This window comes from Mastomys coucha, unplaced genomic scaffold, assembly GCF_008632895.1.
Source record: "Mastomys coucha isolate ucsf_1 unplaced genomic scaffold, UCSF_Mcou_1 pScaffold11, whole genome shotgun sequence".
Classification (NCBI taxonomy): Eukaryota; Metazoa; Chordata; class Mammalia; order Rodentia; family Muridae; genus Mastomys; species Mastomys coucha.
Window position 1 is genome coordinate 7327045 of NW_022196893.1, and position 10678 is coordinate 7337722.

General features: G+C 55.8%; 3 protein-coding genes across 9 annotated transcripts; 1 reads left to right on the plus strand and 2 right to left on the minus strand.

The window, feature by feature from the left end:
• Positions 1 to 1105: 1105 nt before the first annotated feature.
• Tmem249 (transmembrane protein 249) lies at positions 1106 to 2309 on the minus strand. The gene is made up of 4 exons (XM_031359362.1): positions 2109 to 2309; positions 1826 to 2021; positions 1568 to 1653; positions 1106 to 1288 (listed from the first exon to the last, which is right to left on the minus strand). Exons 1-4 carry the CDS (start codon positions 2307 to 2309, stop codon positions 1106 to 1108), a joined length of 666 nt encoding a protein of 221 aa, XP_031215222.1.
• Fbxl6 (F-box and leucine rich repeat protein 6) lies at positions 1160 to 6285 on the minus strand. Of its 7 annotated transcripts, none has more exons than XR_004112268.1 (11): positions 5863 to 6279; positions 5428 to 5586; positions 5226 to 5289; positions 4760 to 4891; positions 4547 to 4654; positions 4350 to 4463; positions 4044 to 4275; positions 3717 to 3963; positions 2387 to 2540; positions 2109 to 2203; positions 1160 to 1653 (listed from the first exon to the last, which is right to left on the minus strand). XR_004112268.1 is itself a non-coding variant. In XM_031347536.1 (10 exons), the coding sequence occupies exons 1-9, from the start codon at positions 6252 to 6254 to the stop codon at positions 3327 to 3329; spliced, it is 1608 nt and encodes a 535-aa protein (XP_031203396.1). In that variant the 5' UTR covers positions 6255 to 6279; the 3' UTR covers positions 2425 to 2540; positions 3294 to 3326. The 7 variants fall into 7 exon arrangements, 2 of the variants coding, with proteins under 2 accessions (XP_031203396.1, XP_031203407.1); XR_004112279.1 differs by having other exon boundaries at positions 2383 to 2540; XR_004112269.1 differs by lacking the exon at positions 2109 to 2203 and having other exon boundaries at positions 1160 to 1703.
• Positions 6286 to 6347: 62 nt separating this feature from the next.
• Positions 6348 to 8882, plus strand: Slc52a2 (solute carrier family 52 member 2). The gene is made up of 5 exons (XM_031347574.1): positions 6348 to 6722; positions 6865 to 7113; positions 7211 to 8090; positions 8183 to 8306; positions 8422 to 8882. The coding sequence occupies exons 2-5, from the start codon at positions 6984 to 6986 to the stop codon at positions 8632 to 8634; spliced, it is 1347 nt and encodes a 448-aa protein (XP_031203434.1). The 5' UTR covers positions 6348 to 6722; positions 6865 to 6983; the 3' UTR covers positions 8635 to 8882.
• Positions 8883 to 10678: the final 1796 nt, after the last annotated feature.

The window sequence follows — 10678 nt, forward strand, 5'->3', positions numbered from 1 at the left end:
TGATGGAGCCCATGCCTTGCACATGCCAAAGAAGCATTCCATTGTGAGCGACATCCTATATTCCAGATCCCTTATTAACGTCGCCCACAACAAACAGAATCTCATTAACATTGATCCACTGGCCTCTGCCTTCTGGGTTCTGGGATTAAAGGTATCCCACTATGCCTAGCCCCTTAATAACCTTTGCTGTTATTGTTGAGACAGGGTCTTGTGTATCCCAAGACTGGCCCGGAATGTACTATAAGTCGGAGTATGACTTTGAACTTCTGATCTTCCTGCTTCCACCTCTCCAAAGCTGAGATTACAGGTATATTCCACCAAATCCAGCTCCTTAACAACATTTCTAACAAGGGCTCTATATTTTCATCTTGTGGCTTTGCAAATTGTGTAGCTAGTCCTGGTACCAGGCAACACACGTTGGCCACAGTGCACAGGTGCACAGTGGTCCTCTGTTCCCATGGCAGCCTCAGGTACCAGGCCTCAGGTGCTAGTGTGGGAGCTAGAGTGTTTTGTCAGACAAGGGAGCTCATTGGGGACACAAAGCACATTCTATGGTGAGCCTGGTAACCTGGCTAAGGAATCTGGAAGCCAAGTGTTCAGACACAACATTGGGGTACACAGTCTCGCCTATACCAAGAGGCCCAAGGCATCTGAGTATGTTCCATATCACTGCTGGCTGGACTAGGGGCAGGTGCCTAAGTCAGACAGACTAATCATAGTCTGACCCCTTCACTGGTTAGCACCAGTTCAACACTGCTGACTCAGAGGGGCAGGAAGTCCTAAGTCTGGTGATGAGTCTAGACACTGGTGGGGAGGGGGGCTACCCTGATAGTCTTCCATCTTCTTCTAACCAAAATTCTGGAATTTGCTCCAGCAGCTGGAGAAGATGCGGTTCCTCAGGCCCTGGAAGGTCTGGGCTAGGGGAAGACCCTGAACAGAAGACCCCTTGAGAACAAACGGACAGACAGACAGGAAACCTTCTGATTGGAGGGCTAAAGTAGCTTTAGTTAGAGGAAGGGCAGTGGGTGTGGCTGGCTTATCTCCTGGATGGGGGATAAGGGACACAGGGTAGGCGCAAAAGGAGGCCAGGGTTCAGGCCCCAGGGTTACACATCCAGGTCACTGACACTTGACTTAGTGTAGACTCGTGTTTTCCGCTGCACAATGCCAGGGCTAAAGGAGGCTCCCAGTGGCCAGTGGCGGACTACATGACGATAGGAGGAGGCCAGATAGTCAAAGTAGTTGATGTTGAGTTTCCGGGCAATGTGCCGGCCCAAGAATTCCATTTGCTATGAATAAGCGAGTGGCAGCCAGTTCTCCGTTCTCCGGATAAGAGAATCCCCACCAGCATGCTTTTTAGGTGTCCCTTCCCCCCTTAACGGGGGAGTATCCCCGCCCCACCCCTGCCCAAAATTCCCAGCGCTCCTGCTACCCTTAACATAGTGGAGGTCTCAGGAGTGCTATATTTACCCTCTGAGTGCAAAACAGCCCCGTCCAAGAACTGCAAACAGTAGTTTCTTTTTGTTGGGGGCTGGGGGACTGAGGGCGGGGTTTGGGGCAGGACCCACCTCATAGCGATCTGAGAGCTGCACCAGCACAAGTGGCTCTAGCTTGTGGCCACAAAGGACCAGCTGGAAGAAGCGACCTCCATAGGCTGCCAATAGATGAGCAACTGAGCCAGGAACCTAACCTCCTCCTTAGAGCCTAGGGGTAGGATGGTAGGGGTGGGGCTTCCAAGGCTGGGCGTGTCCAGGTGGACTGTAGGCCCCTTCCAGCTCTGAATCCACACCCCTTCCCCTCTGACCCCTTCCAATCCCGGGCATCACCATCAGAGCTGAGTGCCAGGCGCACGTAGACCAGATGCATTGGTCCCTGACATACAGTTCGGCCCTGGATGGAGAAGTGGTACATGCCGCGTGTGTGGTTCAACACTAGGCGGCGCTGGGGCATTGAGGAGAGCATGAGCCACAGGCCTATAGCCATGCCATAGGCAGGAAAGCACCAGGTCTCCTGATGCTTCACCTGTGGGCACCAGGGATTAATGGACACAAGAGGCTCTCATGTGACCCCAGGAAAAGAGGCTGTGGGGCGGGGTGCAGGGGCTCTGACCTCTCTCAGGACATTACAGGAAATGAAGACAAGGCAGATGATAAAGAGCACCGTCCCCTTCCAGAGCGTGTCCAAGTAGTACTCGAGTACAAAGACTGAGGGCGGCATGGCCCAGCACATGAGGACAGCTGGGAGCTGCCCATAGCTACAGGACAGTAGCAGGGATTCGGGGAAAGGGCCCACCCAGTGGAGGTTCTCCATGGTACAACTGCCTACCCTCCTAACCCAGCCACCCTCCCCACTTGTGGGAACCTAGCCACGCCCAGCCCCTTACCCACCATCCGGCTGCTGCTGCTTGAAGGGGTAAAAGGCGTTGTTCTTGAGCTGATTGGCTAAGTGGCGCTCGGTAGAGAAGAGTCTGAAGTTCCAGAGTCGGAGGCACTTAACAAAGGTGGATAAACGGGAGCCACTGGCCTGCTGCTCCTTGGGGACCTAATTAGGTAGAACTGGTCAGCATACAGCTTGCCCACGGTCACTGCCCCACTGTCTTTATACAGGGCTCCCACCCGAGACAATTCCAGGGTTGCAGCTGAGGGAAGAAGCAAGAACTGCCAGACAACAGTAGGGCAGGGAAGCAGGTAGCCGTCCAGGCTGGGCTGCCTGGGTTCTAGAAGTTCGGGGTAAAGGGTTCTAGAAGGGGCTTTTCTATTGACCACACCTTTCTAGTGAGCATGCCTTCCCTGGTCAGTCTCCACTATCTGGAAGGTAGCCTGGCTCCCTCATGGCAGCACAGCCTGCGCCAGTGCTGTTAACACTGTCACCTCATGGATTCTGGTAGCTGATATAGGTCTTTTTTTCCCCTACGATTTTACACTTCACTGCCTATCCTATCCTCAGACAATTGTGTCCCAAGGTAGCTAAGACACTTAATACACACACACACACACACACACACACACACACACACAGGTCCCAGCCTGCTGTAGCCCTATTCCATCATGAATAACCCTGTTCCTCACCCAACAGCTTACTCTAAAGACTGTACACAGTCTGCCGTATTGGTTCCTGCTTGTGAGCCTACCACATGGGAGGCTGAGATGGGTAGATTACTGTGAGTCAGCCTGGGCTACACTGTGAGTTCCAAGCCAGCCTAGATTAGCGTGAAAAGGATCTCAAATAAAACAACAAAGGACTTTACAGAGTACCTAAAAATACTTTATTGTAACAAAAGCTCAAACATCTCACTGTGAAAAAGGGCAGGATAAAGCTGGTAGCCATCTAAGTGGGCTCTCTGGAAGAGGACGGGCTCATAAGTAGCTGCTCTAGACACCACTGGACTTCCTCCAGGCCCCGGTAGGCACGCTTCAGACCTCGGGGGAGGCAACGACAGGACTCCAGATTGAGATAGAGCAGCCCCGGGCAACTGCTAATCACAGAACTGTGGAACAGGCACGCCATGGGAAAGTGAGCTGTTGGCCAGAGAGCCCAGTCTGCCCTCACTATACACCAGGCCTACCACCTAGAGCCACCCAAGCCCAAGTCTAGTACTCTTGGTGTCCTCAAGGAGTTGGACTAGTGTCTACACTCCTCTTGGCCCCTGGAAATGTGGAGTCAGGGAGCCCACCTCTGGTCCCCAGGTGAGACAGAACTAGAAAACAGTGCACTGACCTGACTGTGCTTGGTGTAACACGAGTACCCCTTAGATTGAGGGAGCACAAGGCTGGGTGCAGGCCCCCAGAGGTGCCTGAGAAAACAGCCAGGGCCTGTTCCAAGTCTTTCTCGCTGAAGCCTTGGCCACTCAAGTCCAGCTCCCTCAAGGTGTGATACCACTTCTGGGTCAACAGGGGGCTGCCATTCTTAGCCAGCGTCAAGCCATCAGACAGGCCATATAGGCCCAGGTAGAGTTGCTCCAGCTCTGAGATGGGAGAAGTCAGGTGTGACTAGCAGGGTAGGCAGTGACCCCACCCCCCACCTTCCCAAGCAAAGCCAGCTGACCTTGACATGGCAGATGACACAGACCAGCAGGAGTGATCCTAGCACAGCCTCGAAGATCCAGTAGGCGCAGTTTTGGGGAACGATGGAGCAAGCGGCCCAGAACCTCATTGCTCACAAAGTTGCAGGTGGAGCCCGCCAAGCAGAGCTCCTCCAGACTGGGGAAGCCTGGTCCCTGGGGCACCCCTCGGCCACACGGCTTGGGGAGCCAGATCAGATTCAGCAGCCGCAGCACCTGGGAGGAGGAAGGAGGGGCAGGCTGCAGATACAGAGCAGGGTGGCAGGTGGGAGAGGGTAGAGAGTGAATACCTGCAGCTGGGGGCAGCCTCTCTGCAGGGCTTCCACAGGCAGCTGCAGGGGTGTGCTATTGCAATTTACGCCTGTGCTCATCTGGAGGACTTCGAGCTGGGGGCAGCAGTTGCCCTGTAAATGGTGGGGAGACACACTACTAAGTCAAAGGCCTGGCGGTGCCCACTGAGCCCTTTCCCTGCCCACCCTCGACCTACCAGCAGTGCACCCAAGATGGCCGTTGTCTGGGAACTGTAGGTCAGCCACAGTTTTCGCATTCGGGACCCTGCCTCCTCTAAGAAGCTTACCACAGCTGTGGACTCCACCTGGGGATCCAGCACAAAGGTACAGCTCCTGTCACAAGGGCCCAGGCGATTTCAGGGTCGCCCCCCCCCCCCCACCTCGCCCTCCACAAAGGACAAAGGACTCACCATGGAATGATGTAGGTCCAGGCTGTGGAGCTGGCAGCAGGCTTTTGCTAACATGACCAGAGTTTCAGCAGTCACACTGTGGCAGTCTGAAAGCTTGAGGAAGGTGAGCCGAGGGCAGAACTTGCTAACCAGCTGGAGAGAGAGAGAGAGAGAGAGAGAGGGAGGGAGGGAGGGAGGGAGGGAGGGAGGGAGAGAGAGAGAGAGAGACTATCTGGGGTTGTGGAGGGCAGGTAAAGGTCTATCTACAAGACCACCCTTTGGTCCCAGCTATGACTCCATTCAGTCCACGCCAGGCCTGCTTGGGTGCTGTCTCCTCCAGCAATTTCCTGAGATGCCAGCAAGATGAAACTGGGCAGGCAGGCAGGCAGGCAGGCAGACATCTCTGTGGGACATCACCAGGGCACTCTCCCCATAATAGTCAACTCAAACGTTACAGCTGGTGTGCAGGGCAGTCTCAAGCTCTTACCTCCAACACAGAGTGTACTTGAGACTTCCAGTGGATGAGGGTCAACCTCTGGAGTTGTGAAAACCTGGGCGACAGCAAGGCCCAGCTGTGATTGTGCTAGACTGCTTACGTTGCCCCCTTCTGACCAGAATCCTCCCTACTTAACGCTGATGCAGGGAGACACAGGCAGAGCAAAGACTAAGATTTGACAAGGAGCCCTCACCGATTGGGTATGAGCCACTCCAGGCAAGCAAGGAGTTTCTTCTCTCCCTTAAGGTTGCCCTTGCCAGCCCGGCCAACCAGCGGGGGTGACAGGGTCACAGTATGCCAGAGTGAAGGGTGGGAGGTGGCTTCATGCCAATGACGGCAAACGCGTGCAGCCCTAGGAGAAGAAAGAGTTCGCTGAGAGTGCATGGCCTTTTGTGGGTAATGCCTGCAATTAAGTGTCTTAGGAGCGGCAGAGCTGCCCCCTGCAACTGGCAGCTCAACGGTCTCAAAGCCCACTCTCGCCCGTTCTCAAAGCCAGGCTCCGAGCTCCAAGCGAAGACAGGTGCCGGAGCAACTTGAAGCGTACGCCCGTTGAGATGCTCTGCCCTCTGCTCCGCACGGCCCGCTCAGTGCAACAGTTTATATACCCCGGCAGGCGCTGTTAATGTACCTGCCAAGAAACGGCATGGGCCCATGAGCCGCCACCAACAGCCCGAAAATATGCACCAGGATTTCTAAGGGAATACGGTCTCCCCAGCCGGAGTCCAGGCCCTGATCGAGTGACGGCTCCGGTCGGGGTTTGGTCCTGGGCTTGGCGACAGCCGTGGGACCACGAGCCAGTGACTTGGGAGCGCGGCGAGGGGCGCGCCTGTGCGCTCGAGCGCGGGCAGGCTCCAGGTCCGGCAGCACGAGCAGCATGCTGTCTGCTTGCAGCAGGTGGTACCCAGAGCCGCGAGGTGCCAGCCGGTCCCACCACCAGTCCTCGGCCGAGCGGCCCCGCGCATCGGGCCGCTTGGAGCCTCGAACTCGACGCCTAACTCGCCCAGAGGCCACAGGAGCCATAGCCCCGGCAGCTTAATACTAAAAGCGGAAGGGGGGGGGTGCTGAGAGGAAGGGGCGTGGCCCCTTAACCTCACGCCTTGCACTCCACTTAGCTTCCGGGGGTGGGACTTCCGCCGCGAGTCTAGCGCATTAGCCGGCTTCTTAGACTGGGGTTTGGCTGCCTTCCGGGCAAAGTGGAGTGCTCCGGGGGCTGGGCGGGCTGCTCCGGCCCCACGCCCCTGGCAGGTGGACGGCACTCAGCGGAGGAGCCCAGAATAAAGCCATCCAGCCACGCCCCTCGCCGACCCTCGCCAGCCGCTTGAAGTTCGCTGTCATCCAGTTTGGTTTAGAGGCGCGGAGACTCGGTCCTCCGCAAGCATCAAGGACCGCTCTTTCGCTAGTCCTCCTTCCCGGAGCCACGCTTTAGGCCAGCTTCTTGCTCCCCGGCTTGCCTGACTTGTTCTGAGGGGTCCCGGTGCAGGCTTCTTGGTAGGTGCAGCTCCTGATCTATCTGCCGCCTCCCTCTAGGTGCCTTGGTTTTGCAATCTGTTCACCTCAGACTCCCGACTCTGTCCACTCGCATTTTTTTTTTTTTTTTTTTTTTTTTTTTTTTTTTTTTGTCTCCCTCCAGGTGAAAGAAGCTTGACTCTTTTTCTCTAGAATAGCTAGAGGAGCTTTGGACCTGCGTGGGGAAAGAGCAGACTGTTACCTTCACTTTGTCCTGGAGGGACCGCCTTGACCTTTGACCTAATGGCAGCACCTCCACTGGGCCGACTGGTGCTGACCCATCTGCTGGTGGCCCTTTTCGGCATGGGCTCCTGGGCTGCTGTCAATGGGATCTGGGTAGAGTTACCTGTGGTGGTGAAAGAGCTCCCGGAGAGTGAGTGAAGAGAAGTGGGCGGAGGTGGGCTACTGCTGTTGCTGCTCTCTGTTCCTTAGCCTGGTGCCTTTTACACTGTCTCCTCCTCCTGCTGCAGGTTGGAGTCTACCTTCGTACCTCTCAGTGCTTGTGGCGCTGGGGAACCTGGGTCTGCTGCTGGTGACCCTGTGGAGGCGTCTGGCTCGCGGCAAGGGCGAGCGGATCCCTATCCAAGTGGTTCAGGGGCTCAGCATAGTGGGCACAGGCCTGCTGGCCCCTCTGTGGAACCATGTGGTCCCAGTGGCAGGACAGCCCCACTCGGTGGCCTTCCTAACGCTGGCGTTTGTACTGGCATTGGCCTGCTGTGCCTCTAATGTCACTTTCTTGCCCTTCCTGAGCCACCTACCACCTCCCTTTTTACGGTCTTTCTTCCTGGGTCAGGGCCTGAGTGCCCTCCTGCTCTGTGTGCTAGCCCTGGGCCAGGGGGTGGGCCGCCTTGAGTGCCTGCATGTGCCTGCCAACGGCACCACTGGGCCTCCGATCAAGGTGTCTCCCATCAATTTCCCTGAACGGTTTTCTGCCACCACGTTCTTCTGGGTGTTGACAGCCCTTCTGGGCACTTCAGCTGCTGCCTTCCAAGGCCTCCTGTTACTACTGCCATCCCCAACATCTGAACCCACGATGGGTACAGGGCTTCAGGTAGAAACACCAGGAACAGAGGAGGAAGAGGAAGAGGACTCACCCTTGCAGGAGTCACCAGGCCAGGTGGCAGGCATTGTTTCGAGCCCAGACCCTAAGGCCCGTCAGCTGTTCTCTTCCCGAAGTGCCTGTCTACTGGGGCTGCTGGCTGTCACCAATGCTCTGACCAACGGTGTGCTGCCTGCTGTACAGAGCTTTTCCTGCCTGCCCTATGGACGCCTGGCCTACCACTTGGCAGTCGTACTGGGTAGTTCTGCCAACCCCCTTGCCTGCTTTCTGGCCATGGCAGTGCTGTGCAGGTGCACATGGACCCCAGACCCCTGTGGGGAGGAGCTTGAGGTGGGCCACAGCCTGACGCAGCCAGTCCTGAATCTCAGCCCATCCTTGGCAGGTCTCTGGCAGGGCTGTGTGGTCTATCTGTGCTGGGCATGCTCTTTGCCACCTACCTGATGACACTGGCAGTCCTAAGTCCCTGTCCTCCTCTGGTGGGAACCTCTGCAGGTGTGGCCCTCGTGGTAAGTATAATGGGGACATGAAGCAGGAACAGGGATTGTCTTGCAGCAGGGGAATTTCATGCTCAGCCCGCTGCTTCGAATCTCTCCTCTACTCCCACCTCCCCACCACTTCCAGGTGCTCTCATGGGTACTATGTGCAGGCGTGTTCTCGTACATCAAAGTGGCGATCAGTTCCATGTTACACAGTGGAGGCCGGCCAGCATTGCTCGCAGCTGGGGTGGCTATTCAGGTGGGCTCTCTGCTGGGCGCCGTTGCCATGTTCCCTCCCACCAGCATCTACCAAGTATTTCGAAGTGGAGAGGACTGTGTGGACCAGTGTGGTTCTTGAACTTGGGCGTGTGGGAGTTACTTCATACTTGTCTCCACCTGGAGTGGGGTGGTTACAGGTCCTGTGGCCCAAGGTGGCCTCCCTACACACAGACAATATGAATATTTCACACTCCATAAGAGACCTGGCTTTTGAGAAAAGACCAGGGTGAGGACCAAAGAGCAGGCCCAGACCCAGGGATAGGTTGGGGCTGCAGCCTTCACCCTGGGGCCTCTGTGGGATTTGTACAATAAAACATCTTCATCCAATGGGTTGTTCATCCCATGAGCACAGCTCCCAATGCCAGGCCTCCTTCCCTCGGTAGGCATCCCCTCTCCCCCAAGATCCTGGTTATAGCTGCTAGGCAGGCATTCCTCCACTTGCCTAGTTGCTCTTACAGGGCCTTGGTCACCCTCAGGACTCCTACGCCATTGCCTTTCTGGAACTGCTCTGGGAGATGAAGGCCAGCTCCCAGGGCCCAGATGGGGCTGAAGCCTCTGGTCAGCTGGACAAGACGTGGGGTCGCTGCTCCGCAGCATGTCTTGAGGGTGTAAGGGTCTGACATGATTGGGAAGTCAACCAACAAGGGAACCTGGGGGTGGTGCTGTGGCCCCCTGGTTACACACAAGACCCTCCTGCCAAGATCTTCATGTCTTCACATTCAGAGTCCAGGTGCAAAAGGAGCTCATGGAGGCTGGTTTTATGTGTGCTTTACTTTTTTATTTTATGTGCCTGAGTGCTTTGCTTGAGGAGGTTAGAATTGAATGTCCGATCCTCTGGAACTGGCGTTACTGACTGCTGTGAGCTGCCATGCAGGTGCTGGGGATTGTACCCAGGTGAGCCTTCTCTCCAGCCCCCAAGAGCTGATTTTTAAGGTTCTGACCCTCTCAGGACTTTTCAGCTTGAGAGCATTGCTTACCAGCCTCTCCAGCTCCCAGCTTCTGCAGTCAAAGCCCCATAGTGTGTCCATCCGTCCATTCAGGTAGGCACAAATTTGCTTTGCATCCCAATTCCTGGCAGAGTCTGCGTCTAATCAACTGGGCCTTTGTCCCCTGGCATCTGTAGGGTTTCTGGGCTGAATGGATCTAAAGCTCTCACACAAAGGGCTAGAGACTCAGGTGGAACTGGAAAGATCCTCTGAAGCAGGAGACAGCTATGAGGATTTGGAGGCCATGCCAGGGCTCGAGGGCTGGGGTTTCTGTCTTCTCTCTGTCTTACAGCAGACTGGAGAGAGACGCCTGTGAGGGAAGCAGGACACCAAGTGTGTCCTAGTGTGACTCTCACAAGAGTTCAGCGGGAGAAGGGGGTTCCCACTCTTGCTGCCCATGTTCTTCCAGATGATCTATCTGAACCTAACACTTCTGGCCTCAACCTGTCCCCCCCCCATACCTAGTCAAGATCACCTGAGCAGGGGGAGCACCCTGATCTCGTAGGAGTTTCCATAGCTCAGGTATTGGCTCAGAGGAACAGGAATGTTTTGGCAAGGTAGGCAGGTACTGAGGAGCCTGCGGAGGTAGGGGCGGCATGCAGGAGTAAAGCAACGAGACCAGTATTATGGTTGAACTCTGTAGGACTCTCATTCCAGTGACCCTCTTCCCCTTTGTACTCTGCCCTCGTCCCTAGTCAGCACCCTTGCCTGGGGCCCCTCCCTCCTTGGCTGCCTGAGGCTAGGGACTGGTAGAGCAGCCTCCCTCTCCCTTTCTTGACTTCTTCAGATCAGTGATCTGACCACAGCCTCTGCCTTATGCTCATGTGTGGATTTGTGTAAGGTGTGCTACATCCAAGGGCCACGGGGCAACATGGCCCTTCAGATCTGTATGGTCTCCTGGAGAGAAGGGAGCAGGTCCCCCAGATCTTGGCCAGCCTGTGCTAGAAATGGGCGATTTGAGGAAGCCACTACTCTTTGAAGTTCTAGTGTCTTCCTGTCCTACCACAGAAAAACCCGGGCAAGGGTCAAAATAACACAGGGTGGAAAACAACAGATCTGGGATGGAGGTAAGGTGGTTTACCAAGTCCATAGGCATTCAGGACAGTCAGGAGAGCCCACCATCTAGATCTGAGTCCT

Bases quoted from the DNA above. Each gene is read 5' to 3' on its own strand.
- Tmem249 (XM_031359362.1), bottom strand. From the start codon at position 2,309: ATGGAGAACCTCCACTGGGTGGGCCCTTTCCCCGAATCCCTGCTACTG. The intron at 2,022-2,108 runs GTCAGAGCCCCT...TGGTGCCCACAG, and splicing joins CCTGTAATGTCCTGAGAGAG to GTGAAGCATCAGGAGACCTG. The intron at 1,289-1,567 runs GTGGGTCCTGCC...GCTTATTCATAG, and splicing joins AGCTCTCAGATCGCTATGAG to CAAATGGAATTCTTGGGCCG.
- Fbxl6 (XM_031347536.1), bottom strand. From the start codon at position 6,254: ATGGCTCCTGTGGCCTCTGGGCGAGTTAGGCGTCGAGTTCGAGGCTCC. The intron at 4,892-5,225 runs GTAAGAGCTTGA...CTCTCTCTCCAG, and splicing joins AAGTACACTCTGTGTTGGAG to CTGGTTAGCAAGTTCTGCCC. The intron at 4,464-4,546 runs GTAGGTCGAGGG...CACCATTTACAG, and splicing joins CCATCTTGGGTGCACTGCTG to GGCAACTGCTGCCCCCAGCT.
- Slc52a2 (XM_031347574.1), top strand. From the start codon at position 6,984: ATGGCAGCACCTCCACTGGGCCGACTGGTGCTGACCCATCTGCTGGTG. The intron at 7,114-7,210 runs GTGAGTGAAGAG...CTCCTGCTGCAG, and splicing joins GGTGAAAGAGCTCCCGGAGA to GTTGGAGTCTACCTTCGTAC. The intron at 8,307-8,421 runs GTAAGTATAATG...CACCACTTCCAG, and splicing joins CTGCAGGTGTGGCCCTCGTG to GTGCTCTCATGGGTACTATG.